Source organism: Staurois parvus, unplaced genomic scaffold (genome assembly GCF_062004578.1).
Source record: "Staurois parvus isolate SC_StPar_1 unplaced genomic scaffold, SC_StPar_1.0 ptg000704l, whole genome shotgun sequence".
NCBI classification, from domain to species: Eukaryota; Metazoa; Chordata; class Amphibia; order Anura; family Ranidae; genus Staurois; species Staurois parvus.
Window position 1 is genome coordinate 3,181,095 of NW_028318500.1, and position 13,156 is coordinate 3,194,250.

General features: G+C 41.1%; 1 protein-coding gene across 1 annotated transcript in view; it reads left to right on the forward strand.

Moving 5' to 3' along the window:
* The first annotated feature begins 7,392 nt into the window (after positions 1 to 7,392).
* Positions 7,393 to 13,156, forward strand: part of LOC149445917 (solute carrier family 2, facilitated glucose transporter member 11-like) — a 75,816-nt gene continuing 70,052 nt past the window's right edge. The window contains exon 1 of the mRNA XM_089653170.1: positions 7,393 to 7,484. Coding sequence (XP_089509296.1) covers positions 7,393 to 7,484 — 92 coding nt within the window. The remainder of the gene's footprint in view (positions 7,485 to 13,156) is intronic.

Below are 13,156 nucleotides of genomic sequence, written 5' to 3' on the forward strand. Positions count from 1 at the left end.
TAAAGTGGAACTCCAGCCAAAATTCCTTTCTTCAATGTTGTATGTACTGTGGGAGACCAGGTATAGTGAATGCAGGGTCCTGGGTTTAGTAACACTTTAAAGTGGAGCTCCACCCAAAAGGGGAAGTTTCGCTTTAAGCCTTTGTCCCCCGCTCCCCATTAAGGATTGGCACATTTGGGAATGGGTACCCAAATTTGACAGGTACCCTCTCCCACTTCCGCTGCAATCGCCTCGGCGGTCAGAAGCAGAAGTTGTATTTCCCCCCCCCCCTCCCCGTAGCCTTCTGGGACACGTGACAGGTCCCAGAAGACTACGGGACCATTCACAAAGCACAGCGCTTCTCGCACATGCGCAGTGGGCACCTGGCTGTGAAGCCGCAAGCTGTGGCCACACTGAAGATGCTGGCGCCCAGGAAAGAAGACGGATGGTGAAACCAGCGGTGGTGAGGACACCACTGGACCGAGGGACAGGTAAGTGTCTGTATTTTAAAAGTCAGCAGCTACAGTTTTTGTAACTGCTGACTTTTATTTTTTTAGGTGGAACTCCACTTTAAGTCCTTCAGCAGCTGATAAGTGTGAATCTTAACTCTTAACTTTGACATAGAGAGATTGATCAATAACTGATATCAGAGCTTCTCTGGGAGCACAGCATTACTATCGCCAACAGCTGATAAGTGTGAATCTTAACTTTGACATAGAGAGATTGATCAATAACTGATGTCAGAGCTTCCCTGGGAGCACAGCATTACTATCGCCAACAAAGACAAGGGCCTCTTAGGATGCACAAGGCACTCCCTGTGTCAACATTACAGAAATCTGAGTGGAAGATAAACAGAGATGAAGTTTCTGACTTAGGTCAGTAATGCAGGCCATATGCTTGCCAATTCTCTAGCAGTTCTGAAAGCCTTCCATCTGATTTTGATTGAATTATGTTTGTTAATACTCTCTACAAGTATGTTTAAAATGTAATATTGTTAAAATGATATTTTGGTTTCTAGATTTTTTCTAAAACTGCCTCCCAAAAAAACAAATGTTGCTTCACTCTAACAACACAGAGAACTCCTCTGAATTGTCAATTATTATTCATGTAAGTGAGTCACTAATTATTTCCAAGAATTCTTCTGGGACTGACCGAGTTATTATAGCAGGAAAGACTCCCCAGATGACACTCAGAAGGTCGGAAGTGGATAGAATCCATGGTGTTGATTTACTAAAGGCAAATAGGTTGTTTGCTTTGCAAATATAATTGCACTTTACAGGCAAACTTCCCCCAGAGCTTAGTGAATAAGATGAAGTTTCGCTGGCTTCCATCATCCAATCGTGCAAGGAAAACCCTGAAAATATACACTCACCGGCCGCTTTACTAAGTACACCTTGCTAGTACTGGGTTGGACCCCTTTTTCCCTTCATTTGTGGCACAGGGTGATTTACACATAAGAGGGCTATAGGGAGCTGAGACATATGACGTCCTCCCAGAATGAGAGAACTGCCTTGCTCCCGTCATTACCTTTTATGGTGGGCAGGAGGTGGTTAAAGTGCTATTAAACCCAAAACCAAAAATGTAATGTATTGCAGATTACCAATCCTTAGATGTAGTGGATGTATTAGTTTTCTATTAGTCTTTTAACCTCTGTTTCCCCCCTAGTGATTATACAGACACCACTCTGGATGAATGAGCACAGGGGCAGATGCGGACAGCAGTATTATCTAGCAGTGCTAGAAGTACTAGCAGGTTTAAATACAGTAATAAGCTGAACTCCAGCTATTAATTTCTACAGTAAACAGTTCTCTCCATTTGGGATAAAGGTTTTACATAAATAAATAATTACTAATCATTGTAAGCACCCCAGCCAGTGATAAATGGTCTGTCCCATCCCTGTAACTGTAAGAGAGCTTTTCTGTTGAAAAGCAACAGACTTACTGACTGGATCATGAGGATCAAAATAGAAGAAAGAAAGCCTAAAAAAGAAAATTAATGCAGCTATCACATCTGAAAAATGGTAAGCTACAATATCATAAATGTTTGCTTTTGGGTTTAAACTGCTTTACTTTGTCCCACTGGTTCATGAAAGCATTGTGCATTGGTTGACACTTTTCCAAGCACGGAAATTCATATTGCTCAACTGTAAAAACTCCAATCCCTCATCTCTACCACAAATCTTTTCTGTAATCAATGCAGAATTATCCAAGTACAAAATATGACGTCAAGAGTGTGTCTCAAACAATCCTACAAAATCTGGAACTTGAAATTGAAATCCCCCATGGTTATCCCATTTGGATGTACCTTTTTTGATTGGTGTTTCCTAAGGCCCTGCTCTGCATGCTTAATGGTTCCCAGTGTGGGCCTAGGGGAAGAGGGGGAGCATGTGTGAGTGTGGTTGGATGGTTATGTGTACGGTTATTTTCTTCTTTGTTTATTTGATCACATTATGTCTATAAGCCCATTGAAATGGTGTTAGATGGCCTGCCATTCAGGGTCATTCACATTGGCAGAACAGCCCTCTGAACAGCAGCACTTGAATGTTGAGCAGGGCGCTCAGGGACTGCATTTCCCAGGGAAGATAGCGTGTGGGCAGGGGCATATAAATATCAAAGCCCGGCAGACTGGATGAGAGAGGAGTCGAGCGGAGGAGAGAGGAGGAATTGTGCTGACCGCTGAAGTGCTGAAATAAGCCACAGAGCCAGAGTTGGAGAGGAAGGAGGAGTGAAAAGAGCCTACTGATCGCCTGTCCTGCCATGCTATCCAGCAAGCCAATCTGTTAGCAGGAGACCAGATGGGACACCGAATCGAAACTGTAGAGCCTGTGTGGGGCCCTAATCTGCCAGAAAACCCGGACCACTATTAACTGCCGATCGGGTGATGGTCCCATGCATCCGCTAACTAAGTGAACACTGACATTTTCATCACCGCAGCTATCTACCAGCACATAGTTGTGAACATTACATATACGTAGTTGCCCCAGGTTGCAGCCTAGTTCTCCCAGCCAACCCTGTTGGGATACATCTGCATCACAGTATCATTATCCAAGTTCACCGCAGGACATACAGTTCCAGGCCAGAACACAGCAGTGCCAACTGAAACAAGTTCCCTTTTCCAGCAGAGCGGGATTACTACTACTGTTGCCTTTGACATCCAGAGAGCATTATTCCTGCCCAGAGACTCTTATGCCAATTGTTACCCTTCACTATTTCAAGTCTGCCTTTTATCTAGTGCCTTAAAGGGGACCCTGCACTGATTTACTACCAGCAAAAGAAAAAGTGTTAAATACTTCATTTCTTCCTCAGTATTTTTGTGCTACCGTTTTGAGGAACTATCATCTACACTTTAATTCAATTTCATACCAACTGGGCCCCAACAAGCATGCAGATGATGTAGTATTTTTAAGGGACATTGATCAATTATAAATGCTCTCACTTCACATTTAATTCCTGTTGTCTAGTTCTGAGGACCCACAGTGAGCTTATCTGTTTGATAGTTGTTCTTGCTCACTGGGGATTCAAGAGTCTCCTCAGACTGGAGGCATTGGATTGTTTCTGAAAGCAGGCCTCCTTACAGTTACGGGTATTTCACTGTGAATGCTGTTACTTTTATTTAAAATTGACAAGAGTGATTATCTTTGCTGCATATACCCATGTTATTCTGTTCTTTCCCACATGGAAAAATATATTTGAAATATATTTTAAAAATTCTTCCCAAATATATTGACATATATTTGAAATGCTACAAAAAAATATGAAGAATATATTTTAAAAAAATATATTTTTAAAAATATATTCTTCAGATTTGTTTAACATAATAAAAATAATTTTAACATATATTTTTACATATATCTGTAAATGCATTCCAAAAATGTAGATTTGTATTTTTAACCACTTTTTAACCGATCAGTGATCGCATGATGGGGACCTCACACAGAGGTCCTGTACAGCGACCAATGTTCCCAGGGAGTGCGCACAGGCGGGGAGGACATTTATAAACGGCCACACGCTCCTGCAATGCTCCCATCCGGCCGTTTATATACATGGGCCAGACGGGAGCATTGCAGGAGCGGGCCAATCAGTGATCACATGAATAGCAGTAAGCAAGATGTCACTTCCTGACATCATTGCTTACTACTAGTGAAATCTGTGAATGATCACTGAGGTCACATGGTACAAGGCTATTCACAACAGCCTTGTACCATGTGACAAGCTGTGACCAATCACAGCTCACACAGTGTTTCTCAATGGCTCCAAGAATACAGCCAGAGAGATGGAGAAATTATTGCTTTTACAGCCTTTATGGGTGGAAAAGCAATCAGTGTACAAAAAAAAATAAATCATCACCCCACAATTAGTACAGTGTAACTATGGTGACACTATACTGCTAGGGTGACAGAATGTTAAATCAAAAAACAAAAACATAAATAATAATATTAAAAAAATAAAAATGTCAAAAAAGTTTTGAAAAACTATAATTTTTGGTTATAAACTAATTGGGTTTTTTTTTTACTAAAAAGATAGATGAATACGTTTTGGTCAAGATTTATGAAGAAAGATTATTTGTAACATTTTATAAGAAAAACACTTTTTTGGACTTTTTTGTTTGGAGTTTTTCATTTATATAGCAAAAAAATAAAAATCCCAGTGGTGAATAAATACCTCCAAAATAAAGTTTTATGTCTCAAAAAAATTCTAAAAAATTCATATGGGTACAGTGTTCAGGGGTGTATTTATCACAAGGCAAACAAGGCACTTGCCTAGGGCGGCATTTTTCAGGGGGGCAGCACCTCCCCCCAGAAGAAGGGATAAAAGAAGGTACATGTGCACCATAGGAACTAGGTGGGATTCGAGAGAGGCTGCGGGATGCTTGATGGTGTATGTAGAGCCTGGCTCACATTCCGGGGGATGTCCAGAGCTGTGAAAATTAGTGTCTCTCTATCACTGCAGGAAGGGGGGGGGGAGTAGTGGAAGGCTCTCCTGGGTGGGGGGGGGGGGTTGTGTTGGTCGGTGTCCGTGGGGGCAGACAATTTTTGTATGCTTAGGGCAGCACAAAACCTAAATACACCACTGACAGTGTTGCATGACCGAGCAATTGTCCTTCAAAGTGTGATAGCGCTGAAAACTGAAAATTGGCCTGGACAGGAAGGAGGTGAAAGTATCTGGACTGGAAGTGGTTAAAGACATACAGTATATTTGAAATGTATTTTTAAAAATATTTTTCATATATATATATATATATATATATATATATATATATAATGTTGAAATATATTTTGAAATATATTGAATATGGCCAAAATTGTAACATTTCAAGTATATGTCAATATATTTGGGAAGAATATTTTTAAAATATATTTTTCTTCCATATGGGTTTTGACCATGTTACATTCAATGCCAATATAAACTTCATATTGATTCATACTACCTTGTGTGTGAGTCCATTTTACAGTTGTGGTTTATTGCGGTCACGAGAGTACGGTGGTGTCAGCAGAGGTTGGACTTTCAAAAGGTAGTCCAGATTGACAGGAAACCCAAAAATTACTAAGCATCCCTTAAAGGGGTAGTGCCAGAAGAATACCTGAGGTACACTACTGTGCATTAAGTGCCCCCCCCCCCCCTCCTAATTGCTGTATGTTCCTTTCTACATTGTTTTGGGCTCCTTTTTTGTGCCCTACATTACTTATGTGTACTTTGTGTCTTTGTGCAAAGCTAAATAAATGTCTTTAAAAAAATGCACTGTTGGGAAGTGAAACAAAAACTTTCAGTTTGGTTTTCGCCTTTGGTAACAGTTACTGTAAAAGAAGAGAATAAGTTTCTGTTATGCAACTTGTCATGAATGTAATAACCAATTTAAAGAACCGTGTTCCTGTCAACAAAGTTGTGGATACAATTGTAGAAAATGATGCTTCAATTATAACTATTGTTACTACTCTCTGCAAGAGGCCTAATACTAAGAATATCAAAATCACCATGGATACATCTTATACTTATTATAATATAAAACCAGCTGGAAAACAAGTATTGCTTACAGTAATAGCTAAGCCAACAATACAGGGTGTGATTACCCCTTTCAACTTGTGGAATTCTGCTTTGAATCTGTGGCCTGATTTGGTGAATTGTGAATAGAGGTAAAGTGCAGTGAAATGAAAAGAGCCTGTGTTCACTTCAGACATCTATTCATGAGGACAATTTAAAGAAAGCAGAGTGTTTCTTTCACATGATTGGATGTTTAACCACTTCAGCTCTTGTACTTTTATCATCTTTATCAAAGCATTTTTTAAATTTCCTTTATTTATTCTGTAACGTAATTTTTTTTAACATAAGTCATACAATTATTGGTTTTCTGGGGACAAACTAGGCTTTTTTTGACAAAATTGTCTAGCAAAAAATTAAAAAAAAGATTTTTTAAAACACTATTTTTACCAGTGTTAGTGTTTTAGAAAATAACTTACTGTAAATAAATGGATGCAAGCAGACACTCTTGAAAGAGCTCCAGTTCCTGAGGCGATATACTAGCCAATCACCAAACCCCTGTAACCCTAAAACACCTATACCCAAAGACAAGGGGCTACAGGGACCTTGGTAAAGGGCTCCACAATTATTTCCTGTCCTGAGTAGCAGTCGGCTAGACCAGAACACTGGAACATGCTACCAACAAAGACATCCAGCAAAACTCAACAGGAAAAAGATTGCTTGGCTCACCGCACAGCTTCTGTAGACAAGGTCAATGCTGTGGATTCCTGAGATCCTATGTCTCCAATCACTAAATCCGTCCTCATGGCTCCAGACTCCCCTGTTGGGTCAGGACACCCCACAGACTCCGACATTCAGTCCTAGCTCCAGGTTCTCCCTACAATAACTGATATGAACGTATGGGCTGCAGAAATTAAGGATGCACTAAAAAGGAGGTTGATTACCTGACACAACAGATGGCCTAAACAGAAATAATTGTTTCTACTCTGGAAAATATGGCAACCCAGCATGGGACTCACATCCCAGTGCTGTAACAATCACAATCTGTGTTTCAATGCTGAATGACCTCCATGCGTCTTGAAATAGAAAATTGAGAAAATAGGATCAGGCGCAGCAACATAAAACTGAGGGCCATACCAGAGGCCACCTCCAGAGGAGATCTCCAAGCTAAAAAGTCAGCACTATCCTGAACAACATTCTGGATACCTTCCCGACAGATGATATTGCAATTGGACAGAGTGCACCAAATCGGACAGAGTGTAACACTGAGAGCAAATGCCATAGGATACTCATGTAATGTACTCTGCAGAGTGCATTTCTTTACTATAAATACAAAAGAAATAATGTGACAAGTGTGGAAATCTGGTGCAGTGGACTTTGATTGGTGTCCATACAATTCCTCCCAGATCTCTTCAGACTGACTAAATCGGTGAGAAGAATGGTGGAACTTCTGATGGATGTGATTCAACGGACAGGAGCGTCTTATAAATGGGGACATCCATTCCATATTCAAATTCGTAAAGACATGAGGTATTTTTTGCTAAACGTACCAGACCAGCTGACAAACTTTTTTCTTTTTCTGGAAGTGGCACCTATAACGCTATCAAATCGGTTGGTTCTACCTACTGACCCAGGAGGTTTTGATGTTGATAAGCTGTGCCCTTTTTGTGCTATACATAGTACTGAGTATTTGTCCAAAACAATTCAACTTTTTGTTTCATTTGTCCACAAAACATTTTTTCAGTAGCGTTGCAGGTGCTCTTTAGCAAACTTTAGGCGCACAGCAATTTTTTTTTTTGGAGAGCAGCGGCTTTCTCTGTGATATACTGCCATGTACATCCTGTCTGTTCAAAGACTTACATATGGTAGACTCAAACAGGGGTGTTTGCCAGTTTCTGTGATGTCTTCAAACCTTTTGCTGGTACTCGTGGGTTCCTCTTTGTCTCACTAAAGATCCTGTTTTGTGACAGTGAAGTTATCTTGGCTGGGCACCCACTTCTAGGAAGAGTAGCCACAGTACTAAACTGTCCCCATTTATAAATGAGATGTTGACTACTGGATGCATATACTGTACACTTTGAGATTGCTTTGTATCATTTTTCAGCTTTATGCAGATCAACTACTCTTGATTGAGAGCTCCTTTTTGCAAAGGCATGGTTCACATCAGCTGATGCATCTTATGAATAGCAATCTTAAAGTGTCTGAGTGGATCCTATTAATCAAAGGTCTAAACCACACCTCCAAATTAATTTCACTAATATGTTCTCTTTCGGAGAGACAGGGTAAATAGGAAATGTGGTGGTGTCTTTCTCTTTGTGAGAAGTGATCGCAGAGCGAGTGTGAAAGAGGACCTAGTTGATGGAGAGTGTGATGAGGCTGAAGTATTATGGGTGGAACTGCACATGGGGGTGCGTACTACAAAGGTAATCATTGGAGTTTGTTACAGGCCTCCCAGTGTTAAGGAGGTGGAAACTCAGCTCCTTGCACAGATCGAAAGGGGTGCAAGGGCTGGGACAGTGATAATAATGGGGGATTTTAACTACCCGGAAATTGACTGGAGTAATGGTACTGCAGGAACAGTTAACAGGCAAAAATGTTTAAATCTACTACAGGACAATTTATGGTACAGTTCATAGACGCCCCTACTAGGAAAGAAGCTCTGCTGTACCTGGTAATCTCAATCCATGCAGAGCTTATTACAAATGTCCATATAAAAGAACATCTGGGTAGCAGTGACCATAACATGATTTCATTTTTTGTTAGCTGTAAACAGCAAGCACATACGGGAAAAAAAATTTCAAGAGAGCTAATTTTCCAAGGCTGTGAACTGCTCTCCAAGACTTAGACTGGGAAGGAATATTGGCATTGATGAACACAACACAGAAATGGGAGTTCTTCAAAAAGACTGTATGTGAACACATTGAAAAATATATTCCCATGGGCAACAAGTTTAAAAGGCTAAAAATCAAACCTACTGTATGTGGCTTACGGCCAAAGTTAAAAAAGCTATAGATAAGAAAAGAGCTTTTATTAAATTTAAAAATGAAGGAATGCTATCATCGTTTACATATTACAAAGAATATAACAGATTATGCAAAAAGGAAATAAAGGCCGCAAAAATTGAAAATGAATGACAGATTGCAAAAGATAGCAGGACCAACTCCCAAAAAATTCTTCAGATATGTTAATAGTAAAAATGTCCGGTCTGAGCATGTAGGCCCTATACAAAATAATCTAGAGTGGGTGACTGGGGACAAAGAGAAGGCTAATTTATTGAATACCTTCTTCAGCTCTGTGTATACAAAGGAGCATGGGGAGCTCTTGTCCATAATGGGCATGGTATTGACACAGCTCCAGATGATCCACATTGGCTCACAATTGATATGATCCAAAAATATTTAGACAGAATAAAGGTGAATAAAGCACCTGGACCAGATGGCATACACCCACAGGTCCTTAAAGAATTGAGCTCTGTCATTTCAAAGCCATTGTTTCTAATTTTTAGGGACTCTGTAATGATTGGCATAGTACCACTGGATTGGCGTAAGGCCAATGTGGTGCCAATATTTAAAAAGGGGTCAAAATTTTACCAAGTAATTATAGACCTGTTAGTTTAACTTCTATAGTTGGGTAGATATTGGAGAGTTTAATAAAAGACCACACAGATGAGTTCTTGCTGGAAAAAAATATTTTAAGCAACAGACAGCATGGATTCATGAAAGGCAGAAGTTGTCAAACAAATCTGATTTCTTTTTATGAGGAGGTGAGCAAAAATCTTGAACAGAGGGGTGGCGGTGGATGTGGTATACTTGGATTTTGCAAAAGCGTTTGACACAGTTCCCCACACACGGCTAATGTGTAAGGTAAAGTCTATGGGCTTGGAAAAATTTGTATGTAACTGGATAGAAAACTTTTGATCGTTTTCAAAGAGTAGTGGTTAATGATTCATACTCTGAATGGTCTAGGGTTGTTAGTGGTGTACCCCAAGGTTCAGTGTTGGGACCCTTACTTTTTAATATATTTATAAACGATATAGGGTCTGGGATTAAAAATCCCATTTCAGTCTTTGCAGATGACACCAAGCTGTGCAGTGGAATAACGTCCTTATAGGATGTCTCCAACTTACAAGCCGACCTCAATGCACTGTTTAATTGGGCAACTATGTGGCAAATGAGGTTTAATGTTGATAAATGTAAGGTTCTGCACTTGGGGGCTAAGAATATGCATGCATCATACATACTAGGGGGAGTACAACTGGGGGAATCAATGGTGGAGAAGGATCTGGGGGTTCTGGTAGATCACAAGCTTAATAATGGCATGCAATGCCAAGCTGCGGTTTCTAAAGATAGCAAAATCCTCTCTTGTATTAAGAGGTATAGATATCATATTATCCCTGTACAAATCATTAGTAAGACCTCATCTGGAATATGCAGTTCAGTTTTAGGCACCAATTCACAAAAAGAACATTGGGGAACTGAAGAAAGTACAGAGAAGGGCAACCAAACTGGTAAGAGGCATGGAGGAGCTCAGCTATGAGGAAAGATTAGAGGAACTGAATTTATTCTCTCTTGAGAAGAAGAGGTTAAGGGGGGATATGATCAACATGTATAAATACATCAGTGGTTTATATAGTGACCTCAGTGTAGAGCTATTCACCCTGAGGTCATCACAGAGGACAAGGGGGCACTCTTTATGTCTGGAGGAAAAGAAATTTAATCTCCAAACACGGAAAGGTTTCTTCACAGTGAGAGCTGTGAAAATGTGGAATAGACTCCCTCAAGAGTTTGTTCTGGCCAGCTCAGTGGATTGCTTCAAAAAAGTCCTGGATTCTTTCTTAGATGCACAGAATATAACTGGATACTAACATTTATAGGAAAAGTTGATCCAGTGAATATCCGATTGCCTCTTGGGGGATCAGGAAGGAATTTTTTTCCCAGCAGGAGCAAATTGGATCATGCCTTGCTGGGTTTTTTTTTTGCCTTCCTCTGGATCAACTGTGGGTATAGGATTCTAACTTTTTTTTTAATGGTTGAACTGGATGGACTTTTGTCTTTTTTCAGCCAGACTAACTATGTAACTATGTAACCCTACCACATGGGCTATATGTAGAAATTTGTTTCTGTTGGAAATATCTCCCCATCACCCTATCCTCTCTTTCCCATCCTTGGATATCCATTTTGTCCTCCAGGTATGGAATGTCCTAATTTTTAGGAACTAATTCAGCGCAAGATATACAGAGCACATTTTTTCAGTACTACACGCGGCTGGCTCATGCTACAACAATTAGTGACGGATACTCAAATAGCCCATCTATGCAGGTTCCATAGCCCATCTAGGCTATGGACCCTGCATTGGTCTTGATGACTTCAAAGGCATCCAACTCCCAGAGCATAGGGCAGAAGAGACTATGGGGATGAAGTATAGAATGCAGAGGAACCTGCGGAAGTGGGGGATCATGCTTTTCCTGGCCCCCTGGATCAAAACAAACATGCCTGCTTTCTTGGGTTTGTTTCAGATAATGACCCCCAGGGCTCCACCCACATATTCACATACACTGCAATGATAGACAGGGAAGCAAGGAGGAAATGACCTGCGGTCAATAAAGATCTCTGAGAACCCCACATGTGATGTGGAGTGTCACATGGGGCTGCTGAAAAGACTAAAGAGGTTTTTTGTACATAATAATAGCTCATGCATAAATGAAAGCAAGCATTGTACTGAAGACATGGGGAAGGATCACATGGCCAACTCTAAAACTGTCCAAAAAAAAAGATATTTACAAACCTTCTGATACATCAATGAACGTGCCTTGATTTTAAGGATACCATGTACAACACATATATTAAAGCATGCCTATGTGGGTTTAATGCAAGTGTTGGACCTGGCACAGGCACTCATGAAGAGTACGGACTATGCCCGTTCTTTCCACCCCCTCCTCCATTGATAGAAGCCTCACTATAACTTCCTTGAATGAAAAGCAATCTATAATTAGAGGACGGGCAGTTGAATGAAAGGTTCACCTCCTCCACCATCTGGGGGTATCACAGAGAACTTTGGATTACAACTAGAACAGCTGGCACCGGTACAAGGAACACTTCTCATTAAATGTAAGTGCTGACTTAAAAAAAAAAATTACCTAAACTTAGGCTTTAACTGCGTTAGAGATAAATCAGGTCTCCAGCCCTGTCAGAGAGATGTGTAGTGAGTACACCCCAAAATGCACTGCGCCCTGAGAGTGCATTGTGATTGGCCAAATCAATGCACTTGACCACAGGTCAGGTGCAATGCTTTGGCCAATCATAGCGCATAATGACATCACAAGGGGGCAGTATCTAATAACTGTCATCCTGGAGCAGCTCTCAGACAGCCAGGAGCTAGCGTTTTTGTTTTTTTTTTCGGGTTGGCAGTGGCGGTGGGCATTGTGATTGACGTTGGATCTACTTTGGTTACTTTTGTTTTTAATAAAGGACTTGTCATCTCTTTTGTAATTTTTTTTACACCATGTACCCCATACTTGTTCACATGGGAGAAGTCTGGGATCTGGGGGCCCCCTTGTTAAAGGGGGCTACCAGATTCCGATAAGTCCCCTGCATGCCTATCCCCCACAACCACTGGCCACAGTTGTGGTGAAGAGGCCCTTGTCCCCATGGGGACAAGGTGCTTTGAAGGGGAGCCCCCGCCACAAAGTACCCCCCATGTTGAGGGCATGTGGCCAGATATGGTTAAGGAGGGGGAAAGAACTCGCTCGTTCCCCCCCCTTTCCTGACCTGCCAGGCTGCATGCTCGAATAAGGGTCTGGCATGGATATTTGGGGGGGGACCCCCACGTCATTTTTAAACATTTTTTTTTTAATTTCTGGGCAATGCCGACAATTTTTTTACATTCAGCTGTCAGCGGTGAACCATTAAAGAATATTTTCACTACTAAAATACTGAATGACTTAAAGCGGAGTTCCACTCACACTGTAAAAATAAAAGTCAGCATCTACAAAAACTATAGCTGCTGACTTTTAAAAACAGCCACTCAGCTGTCCCACGATCTCGCGGTGCCCCTGCCACAGCCCGTTTCACCAGCCGTTCTGTATTCCAGGCGCCGACATCTTCAGTGGGGGCACCCAGCTGTGACAGCTTGCGGCTTCACAGCCGAGTACCCATTCCGCATGCGTGAGTAGCACTGCGCTTCCTGAATGGCCCCGTCGTCTC